The sequence below is a fragment of the Electrophorus electricus genome, chromosome 4 (genome assembly GCF_013358815.1).
Source record: "Electrophorus electricus isolate fEleEle1 chromosome 4, fEleEle1.pri, whole genome shotgun sequence".
NCBI lineage: Eukaryota > Metazoa > Chordata > Actinopteri > Gymnotiformes > Gymnotidae > Electrophorus > Electrophorus electricus.
In genome coordinates, this window is record NC_049538.1 from 22,365,180 (window position 1) to 22,388,673 (window position 23,494).

At 43.0% G+C, this 23,494-nt stretch overlaps 1 protein-coding gene and 1 long non-coding RNA gene across 2 annotated transcripts in view; one reads left to right on the plus strand and one right to left on the minus strand.

Annotated features, from left to right (window-relative positions):
- The window catches only part of sema3ab (sema domain, immunoglobulin domain (Ig), short basic domain, secreted, (semaphorin) 3Ab), a 22,511-nt gene extending 1,213 nt beyond the window's left edge, over positions 1-21,298 (plus strand). Inside the window, exons 2-17 of the mRNA XM_027009691.2 lie at positions 7,533-7,693; positions 9,291-9,353; positions 11,135-11,254; positions 11,802-11,895; positions 12,542-12,661; positions 13,009-13,151; positions 13,962-14,076; positions 14,254-14,323; positions 14,447-14,591; positions 14,745-14,964; positions 15,226-15,317; positions 15,478-15,519; positions 16,281-16,438; positions 17,460-17,527; positions 18,399-18,544; positions 18,639-21,298. Of these exons, the coding sequence (XP_026865492.2) occupies positions 7,533-7,693; positions 9,291-9,353; positions 11,135-11,254; positions 11,802-11,895; positions 12,542-12,661; positions 13,009-13,151; positions 13,962-14,076; positions 14,254-14,323; positions 14,447-14,591; positions 14,745-14,964; positions 15,226-15,317; positions 15,478-15,519; positions 16,281-16,438; positions 17,460-17,527; positions 18,399-18,544; positions 18,639-19,142 (2,261 nt within the window). The 3' untranslated portion in view covers positions 19,143-21,298. The remainder of the gene's footprint in view (positions 1-7,532; positions 7,694-9,290; positions 9,354-11,134; positions 11,255-11,801; positions 11,896-12,541; positions 12,662-13,008; positions 13,152-13,961; positions 14,077-14,253; positions 14,324-14,446; positions 14,592-14,744; positions 14,965-15,225; positions 15,318-15,477; positions 15,520-16,280; positions 16,439-17,459; positions 17,528-18,398; positions 18,545-18,638) is intronic.
- On the minus strand, positions 5,256-7,078 carry LOC113577190. Its single transcript, XR_003410595.2, has 3 exons — positions 6,955-7,078; positions 6,678-6,745; positions 5,256-5,833 (listed from the first exon to the last, which is right to left on the minus strand). It is a non-coding gene; the product is annotated as an uncharacterized LOC113577190 (long non-coding RNA).
- Positions 21,299-23,494: the final 2,196 nt, after the last annotated feature.

The following is a 23,494-nucleotide window of genomic DNA, read 5'->3' on the forward strand; positions in this document are numbered from 1 at the left end:
TTGATCTAGTTTGTAAAGAGGAGAGCAATGGAAGAACCATGCCTTTTTTTGGGTAAGGAAGATGCCTTCCTATTTTCCTGATATCAAAATCAAATATGGAACTTTTAGATAAGTGTGATCTTTCTTCACCCTGCTGTATTTTGTCTACTTTCTGTTCAGTGAATGGAGGTTTGAGGTTTGTGGGAATTTCACAGGTATTTAATGGCAATTAATGCAATATATAACGGCAAATGAACAGATGAGCAGAAATGTGTGTAAACTGTTTTAGTAGAAACATAGGTACATGTGAATTTTGTGGAATTTTATGTGTGTGTGCATGCGATAAATGAGTAGAACTGGAGACAGATGGGAATGCTTTAGCTGTACTCTGGTTGTATTAGCATGCATAATTCAGCTTTGTTATCTGTGTCTTGCGTTTTGCAGAGTATGCAGGTCTTCATATTTCCCTTGTTCACCTGTATCGGCACTTCTGCAACACAGTTGGCTAATATAGACAGAAAATGAAACAAAAGGAAAACGAAACATTAATTGATGTGTGACTGTAGTTGTTAAAACAACACAAATCAGTGAAAGGGAAATGTTAAAGCAAATGTTTACAAATCATGTCAAGCCATTAGAATATCCATTTATTTATTTATTTGTTTGTTTGTTTGTTTGTTTGTTTGTTTGTTTGTTCAGTGTCTTAATTAGCTAAGAATATGACAACCAGGTACAAGAATGTGCATTGCATTCTGTTTTTCAACACAAAAGGGATATTGCCACATTTTGCTGGTGTTAGCTACAGAAGCCTATACCTGTAGGATGGAGGAAAGCGCACTCTGGAGGGACTCCTGTTTCTCTGAGTGTTTGAGACCATTTTGATTAGTGAATGTAGCTTTTGAGTTTGCAGTTTTTTATTGTATTACTCTAGAAGTAAATGAACCATTGAGAGTATGTATATGTAGGTGTATGCGTGTGTATATGTGTGTGTGTGAGGTTGACACTAAGGGCAGATGCTGAAAAAACAGTGTGTTATCTTACTCCCTGTCAGTTTTCTGATCACACTGAAAGCTCCTCATTAGCAGGCCAGTGGAAATGGAGCTCTTTATCTTCTCTATAAACCTCTGTGTCCATCACACCACCATCTCTCACAGGTTTGTGCATACTTGTCATTGTGAGGTTTGGATGGCATTTTACTGCAACAAATACTGACACCTACAGGCACATACACAACATGTACTCAACATAGAAAAAAGGTGTGTGCATGGGTGTGTGTTTGGACACTGCAGGGATTGATTTAATAAACAAACTTGTCACCTATCTGTGTTTAGTTTATTTGTGAAAGGATGGAGGCGTGTGCAGAAGAGGGATTCTCTAGAATGTGTAGTGAATATGTGAGATTAGACTCAAGCACCCAACCACACACACACACACACACACACGCACACACACACACACACACACAAACAAACTGTGGCCACATAGCCCACTGTGAAATTGCATGGGCCCCATTAAAATTATGAATGCTACTCTTATGTTAGCACATGCATGTATATTTTCGGGGCTTTGGAATCGTTCATTGTGCAGTTTCTGTGTGCAAGCAATTCTTCACACTCTAGTAGATTGGAGATATGCAGCAGCACCAGTACCCCATGGTCACCTGTGCACATGCCTGTGTCCGCACCATCTAGCTGAGGCAGCTGTTATACAGTGGTCACGATACACCCGTACCGCCGCTTACCCCGTTAGTCCTGAACACAACTTTGCTCATGGACATCTAAGAGATATGAGTTATTTTGCATGGTAGTGAAAATGAATTGTCTGACCACCATCTGATCCCTGTCCCACACGCAGACAGTGTTCTCCAGGCTTTATTTCTGTCGGTGCATGGGGAACCCTTACTGGGGGGAGCTGAAAGTGTTGGAAAGGGGGAAGTCCAGACTCGACCAGTAAGCCTGAGGGATGTTGTGTGTGTGTGTGTGTGTGTGTGTGTGTGTGTGTGTGTGTGTGTGCGCGTGTGCGTACGTGCGTGTCTGTTTGGGTGGGTGGTTTTTCAACCCCTCTGAGTCCAGGGGTCTCAGGGTAGGATAACATTAACGCCCTTACATAAATATCAACCAGTCATGTGGCATGACTGTATCAACAAAGGCACAATGCATGTGAGCGTGTGTGTGTGTGTGTGTGTGTGTGTGTTGGTGTGTTTATATGGGAGTAGGAGAATTGAGCAGTGTAGGAGAGTTTGGAAAATGTGTGTGTGTATGATATAACTTTACAAACAATAAAATTAATCTCTTGGTTTACCATGGGATAAATGAGATTCCTGTAATCTGGGAAGGTATGAGGAAGTTTTCAATTCGCTCTCCTTTTGCTTTTAATCCAAAAATACGCCAAGAATCTAATAAGGCTTCTTCAGTTACAGTAATAGAATTTGAACTCTCAATGTCCTCCTTGCCATTTTATAGTCTCACGTCAGTGTGCATGTGTGTCCCAGTCAGGATACATAAAACAATGCCAGGGATCCTTGCAGAGTGACGTGTTGGTTATTATAAAATGTACTGCTGATTTTGTTGGACTCTGTTGAGCACTTGCACCAACCACCATGTCCAGTTTAGGTAAACCTGCATTGATTCATAAGAGAAATGGCCTTCGGGTGTGAGCGAATGACAGCACATGGTAGTCCAACTCCCTGGAAGAGTGTGGTACAGTCCTGTCAATATCTGCAGTGCTCCAGGCAGGCGCAGAGCCAAGCGGCACATGTGGATTTGCTGGATTGTCTCATTAGTGCTACAGTCAGTTGACAACAATGAGGATGTTTTTCCTGCCGTAAGTGCCCCCTCCCCCTTCCCAGCGCATACACACACGGGCCCGGTGCAGGGAGTCCAGGATGTATGTAGGGTAGAAGAGTTTATTTATATCACTCTCAGATGAGAATACATCTCTGCCTCCATCTGCCCTCTCTCCTTCTCTCTCGCTCTCTCTCTCTCTGATGTTGTCTATAACAATAGCGGGGGGGTGGGGGGTGGGGTTTGGCTGATGAAAGTGTGCATGAATTCTGCTTGAATGGTGTAGGTTTGCTTCACCAGGGCTGAGTGGAGAGAGGTCACTAATAGCTTGTCTAAAGTTAGCTTTAGCTGCAAAGAAAGTAACTGAATATGAGGCTGCATGTGGTGCTTCTCAGACACTTTTCTTCCCTCCTGTGTATGTGGTGCTGTGGTTTGCACATAATGCCAGCCTGTAGTTTCCTTCAGTTTCTTTCTTGGAGAGACCAGTGAAAGCATCTCATTCATTTAATCAGCCTGAGACTGTGAGACTCCCATTGCACTCACATTCTTAAATACTGAGACTCCTCTAATACTCAAATACTCCAATACTAAGACTCACATAATGCTCAAATACACCAATACTCAATACCGAGAGTTTAAAAGCACAGAAATACTTCAATACTCCCTCTCATAACACTTCTGAAGTTTTGACAAATCATTAGCCATGTTGTCATTTCTCACTTTAAAATGTTTGTATTCAAGAATTGCATACAAGATTGATAACGTCTAATTACATTTAATTATATCAATGCTGTTAAAACTATGGTGTTCATTCACTGCTAGATTTAGTTTGCCAGATGTCTTCTTGTGTATGTTCCTCTTGTGTATATCCTCTTGTGTGTGTGTCTGGGTGTGCGCGCGCACATTCTGGCTTTGAATATGTCACTTTTTTTGTTGTTGTTGACTGTATTTGGTGCTCTTACAAAGCTGGTATGGATTGACATGCCTTTACAATGCCATGGACTCACACAAGAGCTTTATTTCACTTTCCACTTACTCCCATTTAAGCATAACTGAACTAAACCAACAAAGACACACACACACACACACACACACACACACACACACACACACACACCTTTTTTTCCATGTTAGGCACACGTTTGTGTGTGCTTCTGTGCAGTAAATGCCTTTTGCTGTGTATCAGTGTTAATACAAAAAAAACTGCTTTGAGAGCTCTCAACAGTATAAAATTATATAAGCAAACCCTCGAAATCACAAAGAAACGCCATAAACACGAATAGAACACGAACGGGAGTGTGTTTGGTATCGCCAATAACATCATGATCGTGCTTTGTCGATCGCAAACGTGTTTTCCGTGATAACACAACCTCGAGTGTATGGCTTTTATGCAATACTTCTACAAAATAAAGAAAACAAAGGAATTAAGACATAGCATTGAATAGGCTTTAATATTTGCAACGGAGTCCGCCAAAAAGTAGTTTTACAACAACGTGATATGCCACAGTAAAAATTCCGAGCCTAAATGTAACATAGGCATATGGTTTATATAACCTAGCGATACCCAGTAACGTTAGTTTGAACTACAAAAAATGAAAATAAACAAAGATCGCAAAAACTAAAAATAAAATTTGACTTTAGCTTTTTTTTATTAGAGTTATAATTACTTATAAAAGTGAATTCGTACACTTCCGTTCATTGCGCAGTTGTTCGGGCGTTGGACAAAGACGCTGGCATGAAGCAGCCCGGCGTCGCGGGTGGCCTCGGTGTGTTTGTTCTGTCGCCACAGCAGTCGTTTTCAAAGTCATGACAGCTTCGGAGTTTGATGTGCGTCTGCGGTCACACTCCTTCAGAGTCCGAACAAACGCCGTAGGTCAAAGGTTACGTTCTAAAAGTCATTCCTTGTATTAATTTACTTTTTTCTACACGCATTAAGCTAGCCGTTACTTATTAACGCGTCGGCGGGGTGTCACGATTTGAGTGTGAATAACCGCGTTAGAACGCTTCTCAACCAATCAGATTGTGAGGTCGGAACTGTTCCATAAACAACGACGTTACGCACAGTCCTCTCTCACATCCTCTTGGATCCTTATTGTAAGAAGAGGCCGGGAGGAAGGCAAGGAGCCAGAGTGAGGGTACTGATGATGAGTGAACCAGTGTGACTGAGGGCCATTGAAAGGCTAGCACTAGCAACACAGTTCACACCCAGCCCCATACAGCACAAAGCAAGCACACATCAACAGGTACTATCGATTTTCTTACAGTTGGATACATATCCTATACATATCAGTATAAAAGGGGATGTGCAGTGTGGCATTCCACGAACACGCTTTCTTCAGCCTTCATGTGCATGGTACAGTGATTTCTGTTGGGCTCCATCTCCATCTTTACACAGATTAGAACACTAACTGAAGTTTCAGAGAAGGTCCCTCAGTTATTTCTAACTTTCTATATGCTGTATTTTCCAAATTCCCTTGTATTCTGCACAGTGGAGCTCTCATGGCCCACCACACCATCCCTGCTGATCTTTGACTTCAGGCACTCAGTTTTTCAGAAAACATGGGGTCCAACCTTCTAGCACAGAGCGGAAAGCGCCCTGAATTCTTGACACAGTTCTTGACCGTATCCCAAACTATAATTGTTTCATTTAAGGAGTGATGTGCACTCCTAAAATTAAGAAGCATTTCAGAAAGACCTGCTTAGAGTCATGAGTTTCAGTAAGGCATGCTTAATGTCACAGTGTTTGTGTGTGCGTACATGCTGTGTGCACACTGACGTGACAGCGAGTTGAATTGTTTGCACGAAGTTAGAGTGTGTCAGTGGTGCTGAAAAACATTCTGTGCGTCCGTGTGCATTTACTCTACCAGTTTGATGCAGTCCAGAGAAAGACTTTCTAGTGAGTGTCTCTCATTCTCCTTCTCTCTTTGTTCTTCCTTTTGAATATTAGCATCCCTCGCTGACCTCGATTAACCCATCTGCTCCGCTCCTTCCTCTCTAACTTCGTCCCCAACGCTCCATGCTGCAAGCCACTTCTCTCTTCTCTCCTCACGGCTCCTCTCCTACGTAATGCTCTGGAAAAACAAAACAAAAAACTGGGGTAGTGAAAACCTCCTGCTCCGGGCTGATGGAAGACACAGGTTTTCATTGCTGAGCTGGGACAAGCCAGCTGCTTGCACATGATAAACCGTGAAGTGTGAATGAATGATAAACTGGGAACTGGGAACTGAGAGCTGGGATGTGTTAGGGGCAGGTTTCCATTCACCAAACCGAGTGTTGAGTTTTAACATCTTGCAGCCACACACACACAGCCGCAGATAGAAACACAGACTGTAATAGCTTGTCGAAGCGTCCAATGTGTTCTGCTTGGCAATACGCCGGTCTGGGGTGCGGTTCTGAGGCATTAAAAGTGTTGGCTCGGGGAAATCTCATTTCCCTTCAGGTCAGAGGATGTAATTAGAGCCTTCAGTCTCTAACCCTCACTACCTTGCCTACATTCCTATGAATCAGCCATTCACATGCTTAACTTTACCTATTTAACACTCTACATGTATGTTTTAACCTTCCCAAAAGTTTGCCCATCTTCCTGAACATGCTGAGTATTACTTCTAGCCAGTGTCTGGGTATGATTCCTAAAATGGAACAACTTATCTCCTGTTTGACAGAATATTAGATATATTTTGTTCAGAGTTTAATTTTACTGTCTCTGACTGTATCTGATGCTAAGACAACACAGAGAGAGTCAGGAGCTGTTGGTTAAACAGCACACAGCCAGCTGTAGAAATGTTTTTGTTTTTTCTCACTGTTCAGGATGTTATATTTGCACTGCATGTGTTTGTGTTTGTGTGTGTGTGTGTGTGTGTGTGTGTGTGTGTGTGCATGTGTAGTGGAGGGAGAGTTTGTGCGTGGGTTTTTCACCTTGACATCTGGTCTTCAAGGTCATATCCTTAAGCACTAAATCAACTGCGATGAAATGGAAAATTAACCTGAATCAACAGAAACAATTAAAAAAACAACAACCAAACAAAACAACCTGGATTTCTAAAGGAATATTCACCTCTAGCCTTGTGTCCTGGACACAGTGATCTGTAACAAACATCACACACTTCTACTGCTTTTCTAGCTATTTATACTTCTGCATATTGCTTTTGCTTAATGTTGCATTCTGTGGTGGTCGGGCTTGTACAGGACTTACCTAATGTGAGGTGTTGTGAGGCAGAGCCAGTGGCCTGGCCTATGTACTCAGTCAGGCAACCATCTCTCTCCCACAGACCACATGCCTATGCTCCATCTCTGCTCCACAGAGCATGAATGACGACAAGAACACTGAAGTCAAGCCTGTGTGTGTGTGTGTGTGTGTGTGAGAGAGAGAGAGTACGTGGGGGGTGGTGAGAGTGAGAGAACCCAGTCAGTGATCTCAGCTTTATTACAGCCAAAACCACACTCGCGCGTCACACACACTCAGTGGTAAAGGGGAGCAGGGCTTGGATGAACCAGGGCCTGGTCGACTGTCTCCCTCTGTTCAGCTCCGCACTGATGGGCTAGATGAGGTCGGAAAATATCTCTCAGGCATTCTGCAGATAAGAACAATAATCATTAGAATTTAATGACATGATAGTGGAAAATGGAGCAAGATCTGGATCTGTGGTATTATTTATCTGTTTTCCCAGAGCTGTTTGCCAATACAAATACACATGACTTGCCATTATCTTCTCTTATTCTAGATTTGTAAAAATAATTATTATTGAAAACAGCTTCTTCTCCTGTCCACAGAAATGCTGGATTCAAACAACTTGCTTACTTTCAATGGACTAGCCAACAGCTCCGCCTACCACACTTTCCTATTGGACGAGGAGAAGGGCCGACTCTTTGTGGGAGCAAAGGATCATATCCTGTCTTTTAACTTGATTGACCTGAACATGGACCAACAGATGGTGAGTGGCAATAGGATTCGTTGCCATTATTTCAGTCACATATGCTGTTGACCTGTTGATAGGACTTTAAAATTTTGGCTAAGGAAATTTGTTAAGAAACATGCCTTAATCTACAATAATTTCAATATGAATATTCAGACTAAATGCACAAAATGTCACTCACAAGACAGTTGCCATAAGGAAGCCAGTGCTCTGTGAGCAGAAAGTGTCTCACTTCTGTTCAGTTCTGCTCAAGTACAGTGGCGACAGAGATAACTGGAAACTTACAGAGTAGTGATGGACAGTAGTAGTACTTAATGATGCATGCTATATGACAAAGGTACTGAGTAGAGTCTATGGTGGACACATATACGCGCACACACATACACATGTATACATCACAGATTTCCAGCACCAGGGGAATCTGTTTCCAGTGGAAAATGTGCATGAATATTTCAGCTTCAAGCTGTCATGTGGATCACACTCATGCTGGGCTGAGAGCAAGCTCCGCTCCCCTGGATAAATAATGAAAAGTAAACACAACAAAGTGCAGGCAAATTGCATTCGCAGGTCTCCCCAAAGAACCATATAATGGTCAACTTTGAAGTTGCCAGCCACAAACATATAGGCCACCTCTATAGAGACACCATGGAAGATTAACACACTTTTGGAGAAATTTCTCATTCTGCTGCTGTTGTTTTGGTCATGGGGTCAGCTCCCACTTGGGTCAGTTTTTGTTAACATCAAGTTGCTTGTCAGTGTTAAATGAATACGGCCATGATACGTGGAGAAAATGGCATCCTGTCCCCTTCCCAGTGCATGTAAGGGCAGCTGTATGCAGCCAAAACATTGCAGTACCACTTATAGCTACAACTGAGGCTCCATCTTTAATCTGATAAGCAAGACAGATCAGTGACAGTTATGCTAGCATCAGATCACGTATCAGATTGTGTCCTATCTAATACAGGCTTTTGCTCAATTCGCCGCTAGATGCGAACATTATCAGTGCATATTTGTCCCAGTTTTCCATGCCAAGCAGAGGGAGACGGGCTGTACTTCACACACAGCACACTAAAATGTGCATGGCAGCACGTTCTTGGTTGTGGGTAGAGTACTGTTACAGTGGTGCCTTCAGGCATATGTTAAATACATGGCAAGAAAAATGAACACTCTTTAAGAAGTCAAACACTGCCGTGAATTCAGCATCACGGAATTCTGCCTCCTTAGCTTTTACACTTTATCACTTACATCTGCATGTGACACCTGCACACACGCTACACACCTGCTAAACGTTTATGTAGTTTATCTAATCAGGACATTGTCTCACTCTTTCATGGCTGTAAGTCAGAAAGGGGGTTAGATTACCAAGCAGTGGACCATGCAGTGGACTTTTCTTTTCTGCTGGGAGACTTGAACCTGATAGCTCTCAGCTTCACATGCAAACCAACAGTTCAGGCCCTGCCAGAAAGCCAGTGCAAGTCTTCCCCAGCAGCACGAACACACACACTTCACACCTTGACTTGACTTTGACCTGACTTTGTGTTGTTACACTTATCCCCATCTTTCTCTTTCTGTCTCTCTCTCTCTCTCTCTCTCTGCGCTTTCCTCTCCTGGATAGATATCCTGGCCTCCCTCTTTATCACGTCGAGATGAGTGTAAGTGGGCTGGAAAAGATGTCCAGGTGAGTTATCGTAGTGAGTGTCTAGATGTTAGTCTTAATGTGCAATTTGTTAAAAGTAAAATAACACAAACACAGGTCAGGAGAGAAGAACAATACAATTACATAAAACAGTTCGAGTATATACTGATATTTCGAGCTCGTGTGCCATGTTGTCCAGCAGAGGCTGAGCCCTGAGCCAACTCGACAAATCCCTCACACGAAGCAGCCCTGAACCACGAGCCGAAGGGGCTTGTACCATTAATGGGCTTAACCACCACTGCCTCTTATAAATTCCATCGCAGCCGCTGCCCGAGGCAGTCCAAGCAGAGCTGTTGCGATGACCCAGCACCCGATATGAATTCACAAGCCCGCTCCACCTTCAGTAGCCCTTATCTGAACAGCAGTCAGGGCCTTTGTGCGAGATGCTGTTGTAAACATCTCTCGGTTGATTCGGACAGGATGAAAGGCATCTTCTGGGGGGGTGGGCCGTGGGGGACGGGGGAGGGGTGCCGTTGGTGAGGAACGAGCTCATTGCTCAGTAGCTCCAGCTCATTGTTCTCTTAGAAAGGCTGACTTGGGATTGTTACCCCTGAAATGAAACCATGTCAACTTTGAAGTTGGTGGCCACTGAAAGCAGAGAGCAAGCAGCCCACCTAAGGAGACCAAATCTTATACCGCTCCTTAACTGAGTAGATCAAACCATCTACCACTCTTTAAGTGAATAGATCAATCCGTCTACCGCTCCTTAACTGAGTAGATCAAAAAAAATCTGCCGCTCCTTAAGTGAGAAGACCAATAGATCAATACATGCAGTATACAGCCACCAGGGAAGAGTCTATTTACAGTCACAGCAGAAAAGCTGCTGTGTGGAGGCTGACGTCCAGGTCTAAACAGTGATAGAATGCTGCATGCAACTCAGTGTGGTCTTCATAAAGGAAAGACCCCCAGACATGGGGCAGTCTAATAGTGGCTTCTAGGACTGACCCAGTGATGGTAGCAGCGTGGTTCAGTCTAGTGTATGGCTTTGGTTTAAGACAGGCTCGAACAAGGAAGCCATGTGTGTGTCAGTGATGCTGACTCATGTTTTGGTTGTGACTTCCCTGAGCTGTATTTTTTCTGTAAAGCTTTTCCACAGTGGGTGACTCAGTTGTATCCACCAAGGTCAGGCTTGTTCAGACACGTGTCTTTAGATCGGGAGTAAACAGACAATAGAGAAGCTGGTGCGCACACACACACACACACACACACACACACACACACACACACACACACACACACACACACACACACACACACAAACCACAGGGGAACTGTGAATGCTCATAACAGGATTGCCCCTGTTGATGGTCTACACAGCATGCTCCAAAACAGCTACAGCTGTTGTAACATTCTGTATGTGTGTGTGCACATGTGTGTGTGGGTGTGTGTGCACGTTTCAGTCCCTCTGCAGTGTACTGTGCCTGTGTGTTTACCAGCTCTTCTATTGTGTATTTACCCATGAGTGAGCCAGGCAAGAGAGGGCAGGGTGTTAATGTATTTTGCATGGATTTTGAGATTTCATAGTACTCAATCCTGCCACCACAACAACAAACGAGATAATCACATCCAAGGCAAATGATTACTCTTTCACAGAGATTACTCCTTCAAAGGATTATACCCTCACTGAGATTACCAAGCAAGTACGGTCCAAAACATGAAAAATATCTGCTGCTGTGCCTGAATATGGCATATAAGAACCCTAAAGCTGACCAGAACTTTTCTTCTTCTCTCTCTCTGTATCTAACCCCTTCCTCTCCCTGCAGAAAGAGTGCTCCAATTTTATAAAGGTGTTGCAGCCATTCAATCAGACTCACCTGTATGTCTGTGGCACTGGGGCCTTTCATCCCATCTGTGCTTATGTGGAGGTGGGCAAGAGACCAGAGGTAAACATCCCCTCCTCCTCCTACATGCCACACCTCCTCATTAGCATAAGACATCAGGCATGGTGTACAAAGAAAGGGCTAGATTTTAAAGTTAGAGGACAGAAACACTAGAGACTTCGACTGGTCCATGTTTGGTTACAGCAACAAATTACAGCTACTGGTCAAGCATGAAGGAGCTGCTCTGCTTAGCAACTTGCTGTTGGCTCTTTCAGAGCTGATTCTAGTGGGGAAATGAAGGGGAAAATTTAAAACAGTTGCTGGCCTTGTTAGTATACTAATTCTAATGGAAGTGATGATATGATATGATGGCTAAGGCTTTTATCCTCTTCTCTCTCAGACACATGTGTCATGTTTCTCAGGCTGAATCTCTCCTTAGCTGCTGTCCTATTTCTCTCATGCTTGTTTGTACCTGAGTGCGTTTTACAATGTTTGTGTGTGTGTGTGTGTGTGTGTTTGTGTGTGTGTGTGTCTGTGTGTTTGTGTGTGTGTGTTTGTGTGTGTGTGTGCGTACGTGTGTGTGTGTCTGTGTGTGTCTGTGTGAATCTAGGACAACATCTTTAGGCTGGAGTCATCACACATCGAGAACGGCCGTGGAAAGAGTCCTTATGACCCAAAACTGCTGACTGCTTCACTACTTATTGGTGAGTGAGTGAGTGAGTGTGTGTGCGTTTGTGTGTGTTTGAATACCTGTGGCTGTGCCTATGAATGCCTGTGTGCATGTGTATGTGAATGTTATAGAGAAAAAAAGAATGTGAGCTGATGAGCAGATAGAGGTGGCTTCTCTTCCTCTGTTACTGTAAGTTTGTGGGTGGATATGTCTGTGTATGTCACTGGGTATTTGTCTGTAGGTAGAAACTCAATACCTCTGATTAACAGCCTCTCTAAGAGCATGAGGAGATCAGTGTGTTCTTCTCTTTGTGCCCTGTTTGCAGTGCATTCTACTGTTAGATCTCTCATCCCAGCTTAAAGGTCACACGTGCACACACACACACACACGCACACACACACACACACACACACACACACACACACACACACACACACACACACACACACACACACACACGCTAACTTGCGCACCCACCCCAGGATCTCTTTCCTTCACACCATCTCTAACCAGTAAATTATGTTCAGCCGATGACTGTCCTGCCATGCTGAGTGCTCACCTGAGTCATTAACTGGACAAACCCCAATTCCCAAAGCTCCACCCTCCTTTCTCCCTCTGCCTTTTGTCTTCTCCCTGTTTGCAATGAACCTTGTATGACCTTTGGCACATGTGATTGACAGATGGCGAGCTGTATTCTGGGACGTCGGCAGACTTTATGGGGCGGGACTTTGCAATTTTCAGAACATTAGGGAAGCATCATCCAATCAGAACGGAGCAGCACGACTCCAGGTGGCTCAATGGTGAGAATGCTCTGTTTTTGCCATGCTGCCAGTGGTGTAAGTGGTGTGTGTTGATGTATTTTGAGATCACCTGTCCTTGAACCTGTGTGAATTGAACATAAATATGCATGAACAACCAGCAAACAGACCGTGAAGAACTATGGCTCACCTCAGTGCAGCATCTGGCATTGGTATTTATAATGTGCCACACACAGACACACATACACATAGACATGTGCACACACAAAGATGTGTAGTGCTTTAGAAGGTTTAGGTATGCAACTGTCTGCACATTAGTACATCTTTAAGACAATGTGTGTTTGTGTGTGTGTGTGTGTGTGTGTGTGTGCTCCCATGTGCGTGGACAGACCCCAGGTTTGTCGGTGTCCACCTCATTCAGGAGAGTGATAACCCAGAAGATGACAAGATCTACCTGTTCTTCAGGGAGAACGCCATCGACGGAGAGCAAACTAGCAAGGCCACACATGCCCGAATTGGACAGCTGTGTAAAGTACGATAGCATAACATAACTCACTGACCTACAAACAATCTATCCCCTATCAGCCCCCACCCCACACACACACACACACACACACATATACTGACAAGCATGCAAACTTGCAGAAAATAAATTCATTTTACCCTTTATCACATGATAGGTGTAGTAGCTTAAATTTCTTTGGCAACGTGTGTGTTTTCCTACCACTGCAATCTTACCCCCCACCACGAAGCTGTAGATGACTGAAATGTGACTAGAGCCATCAGCAGACAGAGACAAAGGGCCCTCTGTTGAGCTCCTGGGTGACTCTGGCGCTCGACTGAAGTGGAACTCCATAGCACAGAGCAGGGGGGAAAGGTGTTCTCAATTACGCACTGCTTAGCATTCTGGCATGGCTGGAATCCACTCCTCAACAGCGCAGACAATTCTTTCATTATGCTAAGCATATGTTTAGCTTATGCAGAATGCCTTTCAGCTCTGCCAATTAACAGACATAAATACAGGGTGCGTGAGAGTGTTTGTGCGGCTCTAATGCTTCACAGAATGGCTGCCAGCTTTGCTTGCAAAACCGAGCACATGCACACACATGCACACACATATGTACACACACATCTCCATATTCAGCTTAGTTGTCTTTGGGTTTCCTAATATGAACTGTACAAAGGTTTGGCGGTGCCTGATGATAGTTATACTTCAGAATATCTGGTTAATCAGTCCAAAGTTCTGAAGGACATTGACTCCCACACACAGGTGTAATGTAAAGTTTTAATATAAAAGTGGATCATAACTGCTGGGTAACAGAAAACTTTGTGTTTTTAACAGAACGACTTTGGAGGTCATAGGAGTTTGGTGAATAAATGGACCACCTTTCTGAAAGCGAGACTGATCTGCTCTGTCCCTGGCTATAATGGCATCGACACACACTTTGATGAGCTCCGTAAGTGTTCTGTGCTGTACGTATATGCACGGGCGTTTGAGAAAAGAAAGAGAGACAAAATCAAAGATAAAGAGAGACTGAGAGAGCTGAAAAGAGAGATAGAGGTCATAATATTTCAAGTCGAGTACTCTAGTAGTTCATCACCTTCATTTTTCATTTCCTTTAAAATGATTTCAGAGGATGTCTTTCTTATGAGCGCCAAGGATGCCAAGAGCCCTGTCATCTATGCAGTCTTCACTACTTCTAGGTGCTTTTTCTATGTGGAATTGTCTGAATCATTTCAGCTTATTACTGACTTATCTACGGGTATTGGTCATTACGGCACTATCAAGCATATCAAGCATGCGGTTCTTATGCGGTTGGTTCACAGTAACATCTTCAAAGGCTCAGCGGTGTGTATGTACAGCATGGCCGACATCAGGAGGGTGTTTCTTGGACCGTATGCTCACAGGGATGGGCCCAACTACCAGTGGGTGCCCTTCCTAGGCAGGGTGCCGTACCCACGCCCTGGCACCGTAAGACCCACTCGCCACAGCTCAGGCTACAGATTTTATAGACACATACACATTGGTATTATAGACATGTGACATAACTGAACTCATGTTTACAACCCTGTTCTATTAGTCTATGCCTTATATTTATCTATGTCACTATTTATATCATAATAGTGCCCAAGCAAAACCTTTGGTGGTTTTGAATCGACAAAAGATCTGCCTGATGATGTTGTCACGTTTGCCCGAAGTCATCCGGCCATGCACAACCCTGTGCTTCCCGTCAACAACCGCCCAATCATTATTAAGACTGACGTGGATTACCAATTCACCCAGATAGTGGTGGACAGGGTAGAGGCAGAAGACGGCCAGTATGATGTCATGTTCATTGGCACAGGTGAGTGTAGTAGAGTATTTATTGCCCTGTCATAAATATGGTATCAAACATTGAGCAATTGCATGCATTTTTATCGTGTTCTTAAAATTAGCCCTCATCAATCATCTCTTACTTTCCTCAACATAATTTTCTACCTCACGGTTGATTGATGGCTTTTGGAAATTTTATTTGTGGGTCTTTCTCTCAGATTTTGGCATCTCATAATCTTTTATGAATTAAATATCACACTTAAACATCAAGAATTATTGGTTTTCCTTTCAGATGTTGGCACAGTGCTTAAGGTGGTATCAATTCCCAGAGGCACCTGGCATGATCTGGAGGAGGTCTTACTGGAGGAGATGACTGTGTTCAGGGTATTAACCTGTAGTAGTTATACTATTTATATTTGTAGCCTTGTTCATATTTAAGACCATATAATAACATATTTTAGTATTGAAATATACTTGTTAACCCGAATCATTTCTGCAAACTACGAAAAGTGTCCATTAAAATCTTTTTTTTTCCCTCTTATAGGAGCCAACTGCTATCACTGCTATGGAACTCTCCACCAAGCAGGTAACCACAGTCAGGCATCTGACGTAGTTCAAAGCCTTGAACAGATAATCACATCATCCTGCAAATGTTGTGGTAAAGGAACGCTTTAGCTAGCATGAGCTGTAAAAGACAGAATGGTCCACTGGGAGATGTGGCCACAGTCTGGATGTCATTCAATTACATGAGTTTTCTGCTGACAGGAGTGACATAGTCCTTATAGATTTATCATGTTCCATAAAACCTAACATAGTTCTTGCCTCAGGAGCTCTCTTTCTTTCTTTCTCTCTCTCTCTCTCTCTCTCTCTCTCTCTCTCTCTCTCTCTCTCTCTCTCTCTCTCTTTCTATAGCACTCTCAAACACACATACAGACTTTCCTGTGTTATACACACCAGAGGCTCCTGTCACATTTATTCACATAACACAGCACCATAAGTTTCTACCAGCAGAGTCCCCACATCACTTTCTTTCTCTCTCTTGCATTCTCTCTCTGTCTCTCTCTCTTTCCCTCTCATATTTTCAGATTTCATTTTCATGTTTAGGTCTGAAGTATGCAACCGTACTTACTCCACCTGGTATGAATAATCAAGGCAACAATATGCCAGCTGGCGTAAGTACGGTTCCATACTGTAGACCTAAGTATGAAACTGGTTTGCCAGCTAGCAAACCAAGAAGCACCGGACTAGACACCAATCCAAATGAAACTCTTCACCAGGGTGTGGTGTTAAGTCTGTATCAGAGCTCTGAGAGACTGAATCACTCACACTTCAGCCATTTCTCCACAGCAACAGCTCTACCTGGGCTCGGCTGTCGGGGTGTCCCAGATGCCTCTGCATCGCTGTGATGTCTATGGGAAGGCATGTGCTGAATGCTGCCTAGCCCGTGACCCCTACTGTGCCTGGGATGGAGCCCAGTGTTCCCGATACTTCCCTACGGCTAAGAGGTACGCATGGCGCTCACAGCTGGCCTAACCTGGCCTGAACACACTCCGAGAGTCCGGCAGGCACCAGTTGTATTGGCAGTGCTTACAGTGGATGAAAGAGTATTGTAGTTTATGCATCAAGTGTTAAGAAAATACTTAGATGAAAATGTTATTCAAGGTTTTTGACAAATAAACGATGCTTAGAATGTTGGCTCTATTACACTGTCATAAATTGCAGCTATTTATAATGTACACTCATTGTAAGGTAACAAATGACCTAAAATTACTGTACTGAGAATAAGTTGTTGCTCTGTGAGGAAAGCTTTAGAGAAGTAATCCCTAACCTTACTTGTAGATCCAGAAGAATATCAAGCCCTTTTCTTGTCCAAAATAGTTTGGCCACATTATAGAAGCCTTTCAAATTGACATGACCACAGAATTTAGTGGGAACATTTTGTCTCTGTAAGGATATTAAGCTTAGAGCATGAGACTGATATTGCCTTTGTTTACATACTCATTTACAGTGTCTCTGTCAAAGTCTTCTGTGTAGTAAACATGAAAACTTTAGATTTATGTATTCCTATAATAAGGACAAGCTATTTCAACCATACAGTCCATGGCTCACATTTGTATTTCAGCAGGTCTACAAGAGAGACTCTTTATTTGTGTTACTGTGAAAAGGCCTCACATATTGGCTACATTATCGTGTTGAAATCACCTCAAAGGGATATTCATCCATACAGCCTCAGGACATATGTTCCTTGGCACCATTTTTTATAAAGGGAAAATAGAGAGTTGGCTAAAATAGAGACTAAATAGCCCAAAGCTTAAACAGGTACCATTTCATACACACACACGTATGCCCATCTAAGACTGGGTGCGATTTGCTATGCATGCTAGGTGCTGAGAGACGCTCTATAAGTCAGCTGGGCCTCAGACACAGGGCCGTGGTTTAGACCTACTGAACGTGGTGGATGGTACAGTGTGTGCAGCTCCCCCCTTGCTGTGCGTAATGCTGTCGCCTTGTTGGGGATGTGTGTAGGAGAACTCGGAGACAGGACATCAGGAATGGAGACCCTCTCACCCAGTGTTCAGATCTGCAGCGCCATGGTAAGACATGCCAACACGCTCTGGGCATTAGAACACACACTATCGTGAACACACAGCATGGGGTGGGAATTTGATTACGGTTAAAGTATAGAGTTAATGGTTTTAGCACATAGTTTTCACTTTTGGACTAAAATAAATATACAAATGCAGTTTAGTGACATATTTAACTTTAGGGGAGCACTTTTGCAGCTGGATATGTGACACACAAACACACACACACACACACACACACGCATGCACGCCTGCATGCACACACAGAGCATGTGCATAAGAGCTAAGGGACCACACAGATTTTCATGTCAGACAGCATTGTGGTCTTGCACACACCTCGTTGAAATGACAGAGCAGGTCTGCAGAGCAGCAGACTGACATGTTACAGCTCTGACTCAGAAAGAAGAAATGTATCCAAGAAAAAAGGCACAGGATGGAGGCATGGATGGCTTTGAAGTGAGTGCAGGATGAAGTAACCTCCACTCATTCTTAATAGAATACTTTGTTTAAAGCCATAGCTAAACCTCAAACATGGTAATAAGAAATGATGGGACATGCTTATGTGTATGTGTGGCTGGGAGTGTGTGTGCTTATGTGTTATGGGTGTGAGTGTGTGTATACACATATGTGTTCCTGTATCTGTTCATGGTTTGAATTATATGCTCATATCCTCTCTGCTGGACATGCTGTCTGTGTGAGGGCCTCTTGGAGATATGTGAGAATGTGACTGGAGTGAACGTGGACACAGTCGCATGAGGCAGGCACTGAGGCACACACACAGGCCACTTTACCCAGCCAAACCACACTGGCTCCCCACTCTGTCCCCAGGGGGAATGTGCTGTGTTGAGGGGAAATCTCTCCTTCTCTCCCCCTCATGCAGATGAGGAGAGGCAGGAGAGCACCCTACTGGATAAGACGGTGTACAGTGTGGAGAACAGCAGCTCTTTCCTGGAGTGCAGTCCCAAGTCCCAGCATGCACTCATCTACTGGCAGTTTCAGAGACACGGAGAGGACCGCAAACAAGAGGTACACCCTGTGTGTGTGTCTAAGGTGTTTGATAGCAGACAGCTGTTTGACCTTTTTGACCTGTGTGTGTGTGTGTGTGTGTGTGTGTGTTTAGATAAAGGCAGATGAGCGGCTGATGGGCACCGAGCAGGGTCTGCTGATTCGAACTCTGCTGCAAAAGGACTCGGGGGTATATTACTGCCATGCCGTAGAGCATGGCTTCATTCAGACCCTCCTGCGTCTCACCCTCCACGTCATCCCCACCGAGCACCTGGACGAGCTCTTACACCGTGACCCACCAGATGCCAACCAGTCCCCCCATGGCAAGATGTGGTACCAGGACTTCCTGTCCCTCATCAACCCACCCAGCCCGAACAGCGTCGACCAGCTGTGCGAGCAGGTATGGAAGCGGGAGAGGAAACAGCGTCGGCAGAAAGCCCACCTCCTGCATGCTAGCCAATCACACACCACCCACCTCCTGCACGCTAGCCAATCACACGCCACCCACCTCCTGCACGCGGGCCAGTCACACGCCAACAAGTGGAAGCTGATGCAGGAGAGCAAGAAGGGCCGCAACCGCAGGACCCATGAGACACAGCGGCCGCCCCGCAGCGTGTGACCTCACGCCTGCCTGACTAAAAATACACACAGAAATATAACCAGAGAGAACAGAGAGAAAAGACTTTGACTGCTCCACAGACTGTGACACTGAGACAGGGAGCGGAGCAGATGGGAACGCAGTGTGAACGAAACATTCAACCCCCTTTCCATGAGTGTGCACGTGAGGGTATGATTACCTTTAGGCAAAGCACACTCACACTCAGACCTGTTTGTCCAGACTTGAGCTCGGGGAGAAACCAGTGGAAAACTTCACTCACATATGGACTGGACAATAACATCCAGTAATAATATTCTGTAAATATTATACAGAATAAAAGGAACTTGTTCGAGACAGGCTTGTGTTTATTAGAGGCTCAGTTCCATTGGGTGATGGACACAGATCTGTAAAAAAGGAGGAATACCTGAAGACCACTGTTTTAACTTTCCTTAAGATTCCAGTGCACTGCAAAATTTTTTATATATATAACCTTTTCAGATGCCTGTAGGAGGTGTTTTATATTTATATATATAAGATCCAACAGAAACACGTCCCAGTGCTCGTCTTTCTTGAACATTTTCCATTCATCTTGTTTTTACCTGTTCCAAAATCTATAATTTGGCAAACTCAATAATTGTGCCCCTCCTTAGAATAAGCTTTTCCAACTTAAATGTGTTTCAGATATTTTTTAGATTAATATTTAATTATGTCCTTTTTCAGAGCTATATCTAAAATATTGCATAATATAAAATTGTTTGATTAATGGGGTTTCTTTATTCTTTTACTGAAACTGGTGCATTTTAGTTTTTTTTGTCTTTTGGAGCCAGGGATTGGTAATAAACAATTTATACACAAATTTCTTTTATTTCCTCATCCAAAAGGTGCCAAAGGTGCCAAAGGTGCCAAAGGTGCCGTGCTGTCAGTTTGATTATGTACCTTTAATTAGATGGGTGTTTTTCGTTTTTCCTGTGTCATCAGTCATTTTATAGGTGTATTTGGAATTCAGCATTAGCTCAGTGAACATCAAATCCTTTTCTGAGGATACAACATAAACAAGTGCCACCTCATCCCCTTTTATGTCTATTCTGTTGTAAAAGTTGACGAACAGCTGTTTTCAGCCTGTTTTGAATTAGGTTTAAGAATTAAACAGCTAGGCTAATGCAATGTGAAGGTTTTCAGTGGTGAACAGCAAAAGCTTTTCAAATGCCATACGATCCTCATGTGTAATCATCGGACCCTGGATATGGCTAATCCTGGGTGTGGCTCAGTCCGGAGTGTGTCTGAATCCTGGCTGTGGCTAATCCTGGGTGGGGCTCAGTCCGGAGTGTGGCTGAATCCTGGCTGTGGCTAATCCTGGGTGTGGCTCAGTCCTGAGTGTGGCTGAATCCTGGCTGTGGCTAATCCTGGGTGGGGCTCACTCCTGTGTATGGCTCAGAGAATCACAGAGCAAACTTTTGCAAGAGAACATTTCCCCTGCAGTGTGCTCTGAGCTGGAACCAGGACAGCCTCTTTCAGGAAAAGAGAACAATTAAACTCCTTTTATAGTCTGATGCTTTAAAGTCACCATTGGATTTAGTTTAATATGTTTTTTTTTACCTGCCTGTGGGGCAGCATACCAACACAAGCACACCAGAGTGTAGCTGTGAGCGTACTGTAAAATATTTGGGAGGAAATGTAATTGTCCAAGATATAAACCAATGTGTACAAACTGCATGTGAATGCTCTTCTTCTCACAGCACTGTTCTCTCTGGCATTTGCAGTAACTAGCGAACAATGTTGTCAGTTCCGGGTCTGGCTGTAAACTGCAGACAGTCCACAGTTACTTTGAGGTGTACATATTCCTACTCTTAGATATGTGACAAACACAGTGTTAGCTAAGGGCTGTACTGCTACCAATGGTACTCTCTCCCACTATAGTTCCGTCTAATGATGTATAGACTACAGCAACCTGAAGTTTCATGGGTTGGACTACATATTTTTTTCCATCATGTTACAATACGAGATTACAAATGCAAATTGAAACAGTATATGGTCAAATGACCTTGGGATAGAAAATGGACACTTCTGCAATGTTTGGGTTAAACGGAATGGACGATGGAGAATGAAAAAAGCAATGCTGCTGTAAGTGGTTTTGGCATGTATTCTGCTGTTCTAATAAATGTCTGTTTAAAACCTGGTCTGGAGAGGTGGGCTGTGTGTTATTGTTTTGCTTTGGTAGGTTCGATGGGTCCAGATCGGTCTCACTTGCACAGTGAAATGTAAGACAGTTTCCTTCTTATGAAAATGGATGATTTCTGTGATGTTCTCGTAGAAAATAAATTCCGCATCTTTTATATGTTTATTCATAATGTAATAAGAAATTAGAATTTTCAAGACCAATACTGATCAGTATTCTTTTAGTGAACACCAGACAAACAACAATAGGTTACTAGTTAGGTAGTAGGTTCGGTTAAACATCATACCGACCTCCATAGCCCAGTGGGAAAAGCCACCCCACTTAATTAGCAGAACAAGTATCATATAGCCATTCTGTAGGAAGTGGTACAGATTATGCTCGAGATTGAGGAAAGCTGTGTTTGTTGTTCTGTTGGTTAACCTTTTCAAGATTCTAGACTGAAGAGAGTTCATTAATACGTAGCCCACACTCTTCAGGCTAGCTCTGGGTTAGGTACAACATTCTTGTGTATGATGAACAGTGAATGGACAGTGATTAGGCAGCTGTAGGTTTTAGAGTTTTTGTTGTTGCAGTGTGTGTGATCTAATGTTGCTGCTTGCCAAATGTCCTTAAATTCAATTAGTAGTTTTGTAGATACAGGAATGTATTTATTTTATTTATTATATAGAACAGACTCAAGGATTGTGTAATGTATCCTAGTGATACAACCATTTCATAGACAATAGGTCTCATGTTTTAGTAGGTTAGCAAATGATGTAAAAGTCCATTATTAATCATCTGATAAGCTAAATATATAGTTCTGTCGCCAGGTATTTGTGTGACACTACACACATACACATGAAAACATACAAAAAAACAAAACAAAACAAGTTTTTATTATGAACAAAACTGCTATTAACCAGGGCAAATGATTCATGAAACAAATAGTTTCTGTAAATCTAATTAAGCATGAGACAAGCCTGCCATCTACTTGTTGTGTATGTAATGACATTCTGTAGACTATAGGGAGGGTTGGGTCGCCCCCTGCAGGTGAATTCTGACACAGCAGCTCTCTATCCTGTATTTGGTCTTTTTGGTGTAATGCCTAATATATATGTTGTATTATTCTTTTGGCTATTTCAAAATTTCTTTAGCAAATCAATGTGTGAATAGTGGTGTAAGAACCAGCAGTGGTGTTTGTTTGCTTACTCTGAGAAAGAGACAACACTGCCAAACCAAATCGTGGCACACAAGTTAAGCTTTTCCAGGTCAGAGGTCATGTTGCTTACCTCAGTAAATGATTTGTGTACACAGATGCGCTCCATAAACATGCCTAGAGAATGTTCATCAGTAATGGTGTGATTAATGAACCTGGCAGTCTATAGACAGCTCATGCCTTTAGTTTGGTTATTTGAAGTTGAAGCCTTTGGGACTAATGGAAGTGAAATTAGCCATTTCCATTTATGTGACAACTGTGAATCTGTGTGTGAGTATTTGTACATGTGTCTGTGTCTGTGTGTGTGTTTGTGTGTCTGTATGTCTGTGTGTGTCTTAAACCTCCAAGAAATGAAATTCAAGAAAGTCAGATTAAAAAAAAAAGTCTTGTTTTTGACAACAAAGATAAATAGTTTTATTAAACACTTTATGCATTGGACAAAATATATTATTTAAAAATAACTGCTCAATTTTTTTCTTAGTAAAACATTTAAAAACATTTTTCCAAACAAATTTTGGACCAGAAAATAAAAATAATGGATACATTGTGTCACAATAACATCCTAAATATAAAAAGAGGTTGACTCATTCTAAATTATGTGATGTGGTACATCTCACTCTCTGCCCGACACAGCTAGTTTGCCACTGCCATCCAGTGTTTGGTGTGGCAAGCTGGCAGCTGTGTGATAGCGAGAGACCTACCAAGCAAAATGACTTGCCAAAAAACAAGTCATTTATGAAAAACAAACAGCAAACAAATGTGAGCTCCTAAATAATAACTTGTCACTATGTCTCTAAATCAGAGACATGTGTGTTGTCGTAGCATTCTGCGTAATAAAGCAGTTTAAATTGTATTCAATTTGACTTAATTTATTGTTACTTGACTATATGATTATGTTAGCTTAAAGAAAATCTTCTATCTCATAAGTAATTGTGCTCATCTCATTGCAGGTTATTTTGTGTATTTTCACCATCTATTTTGCCTAGTTTCAAGTAGGGCATT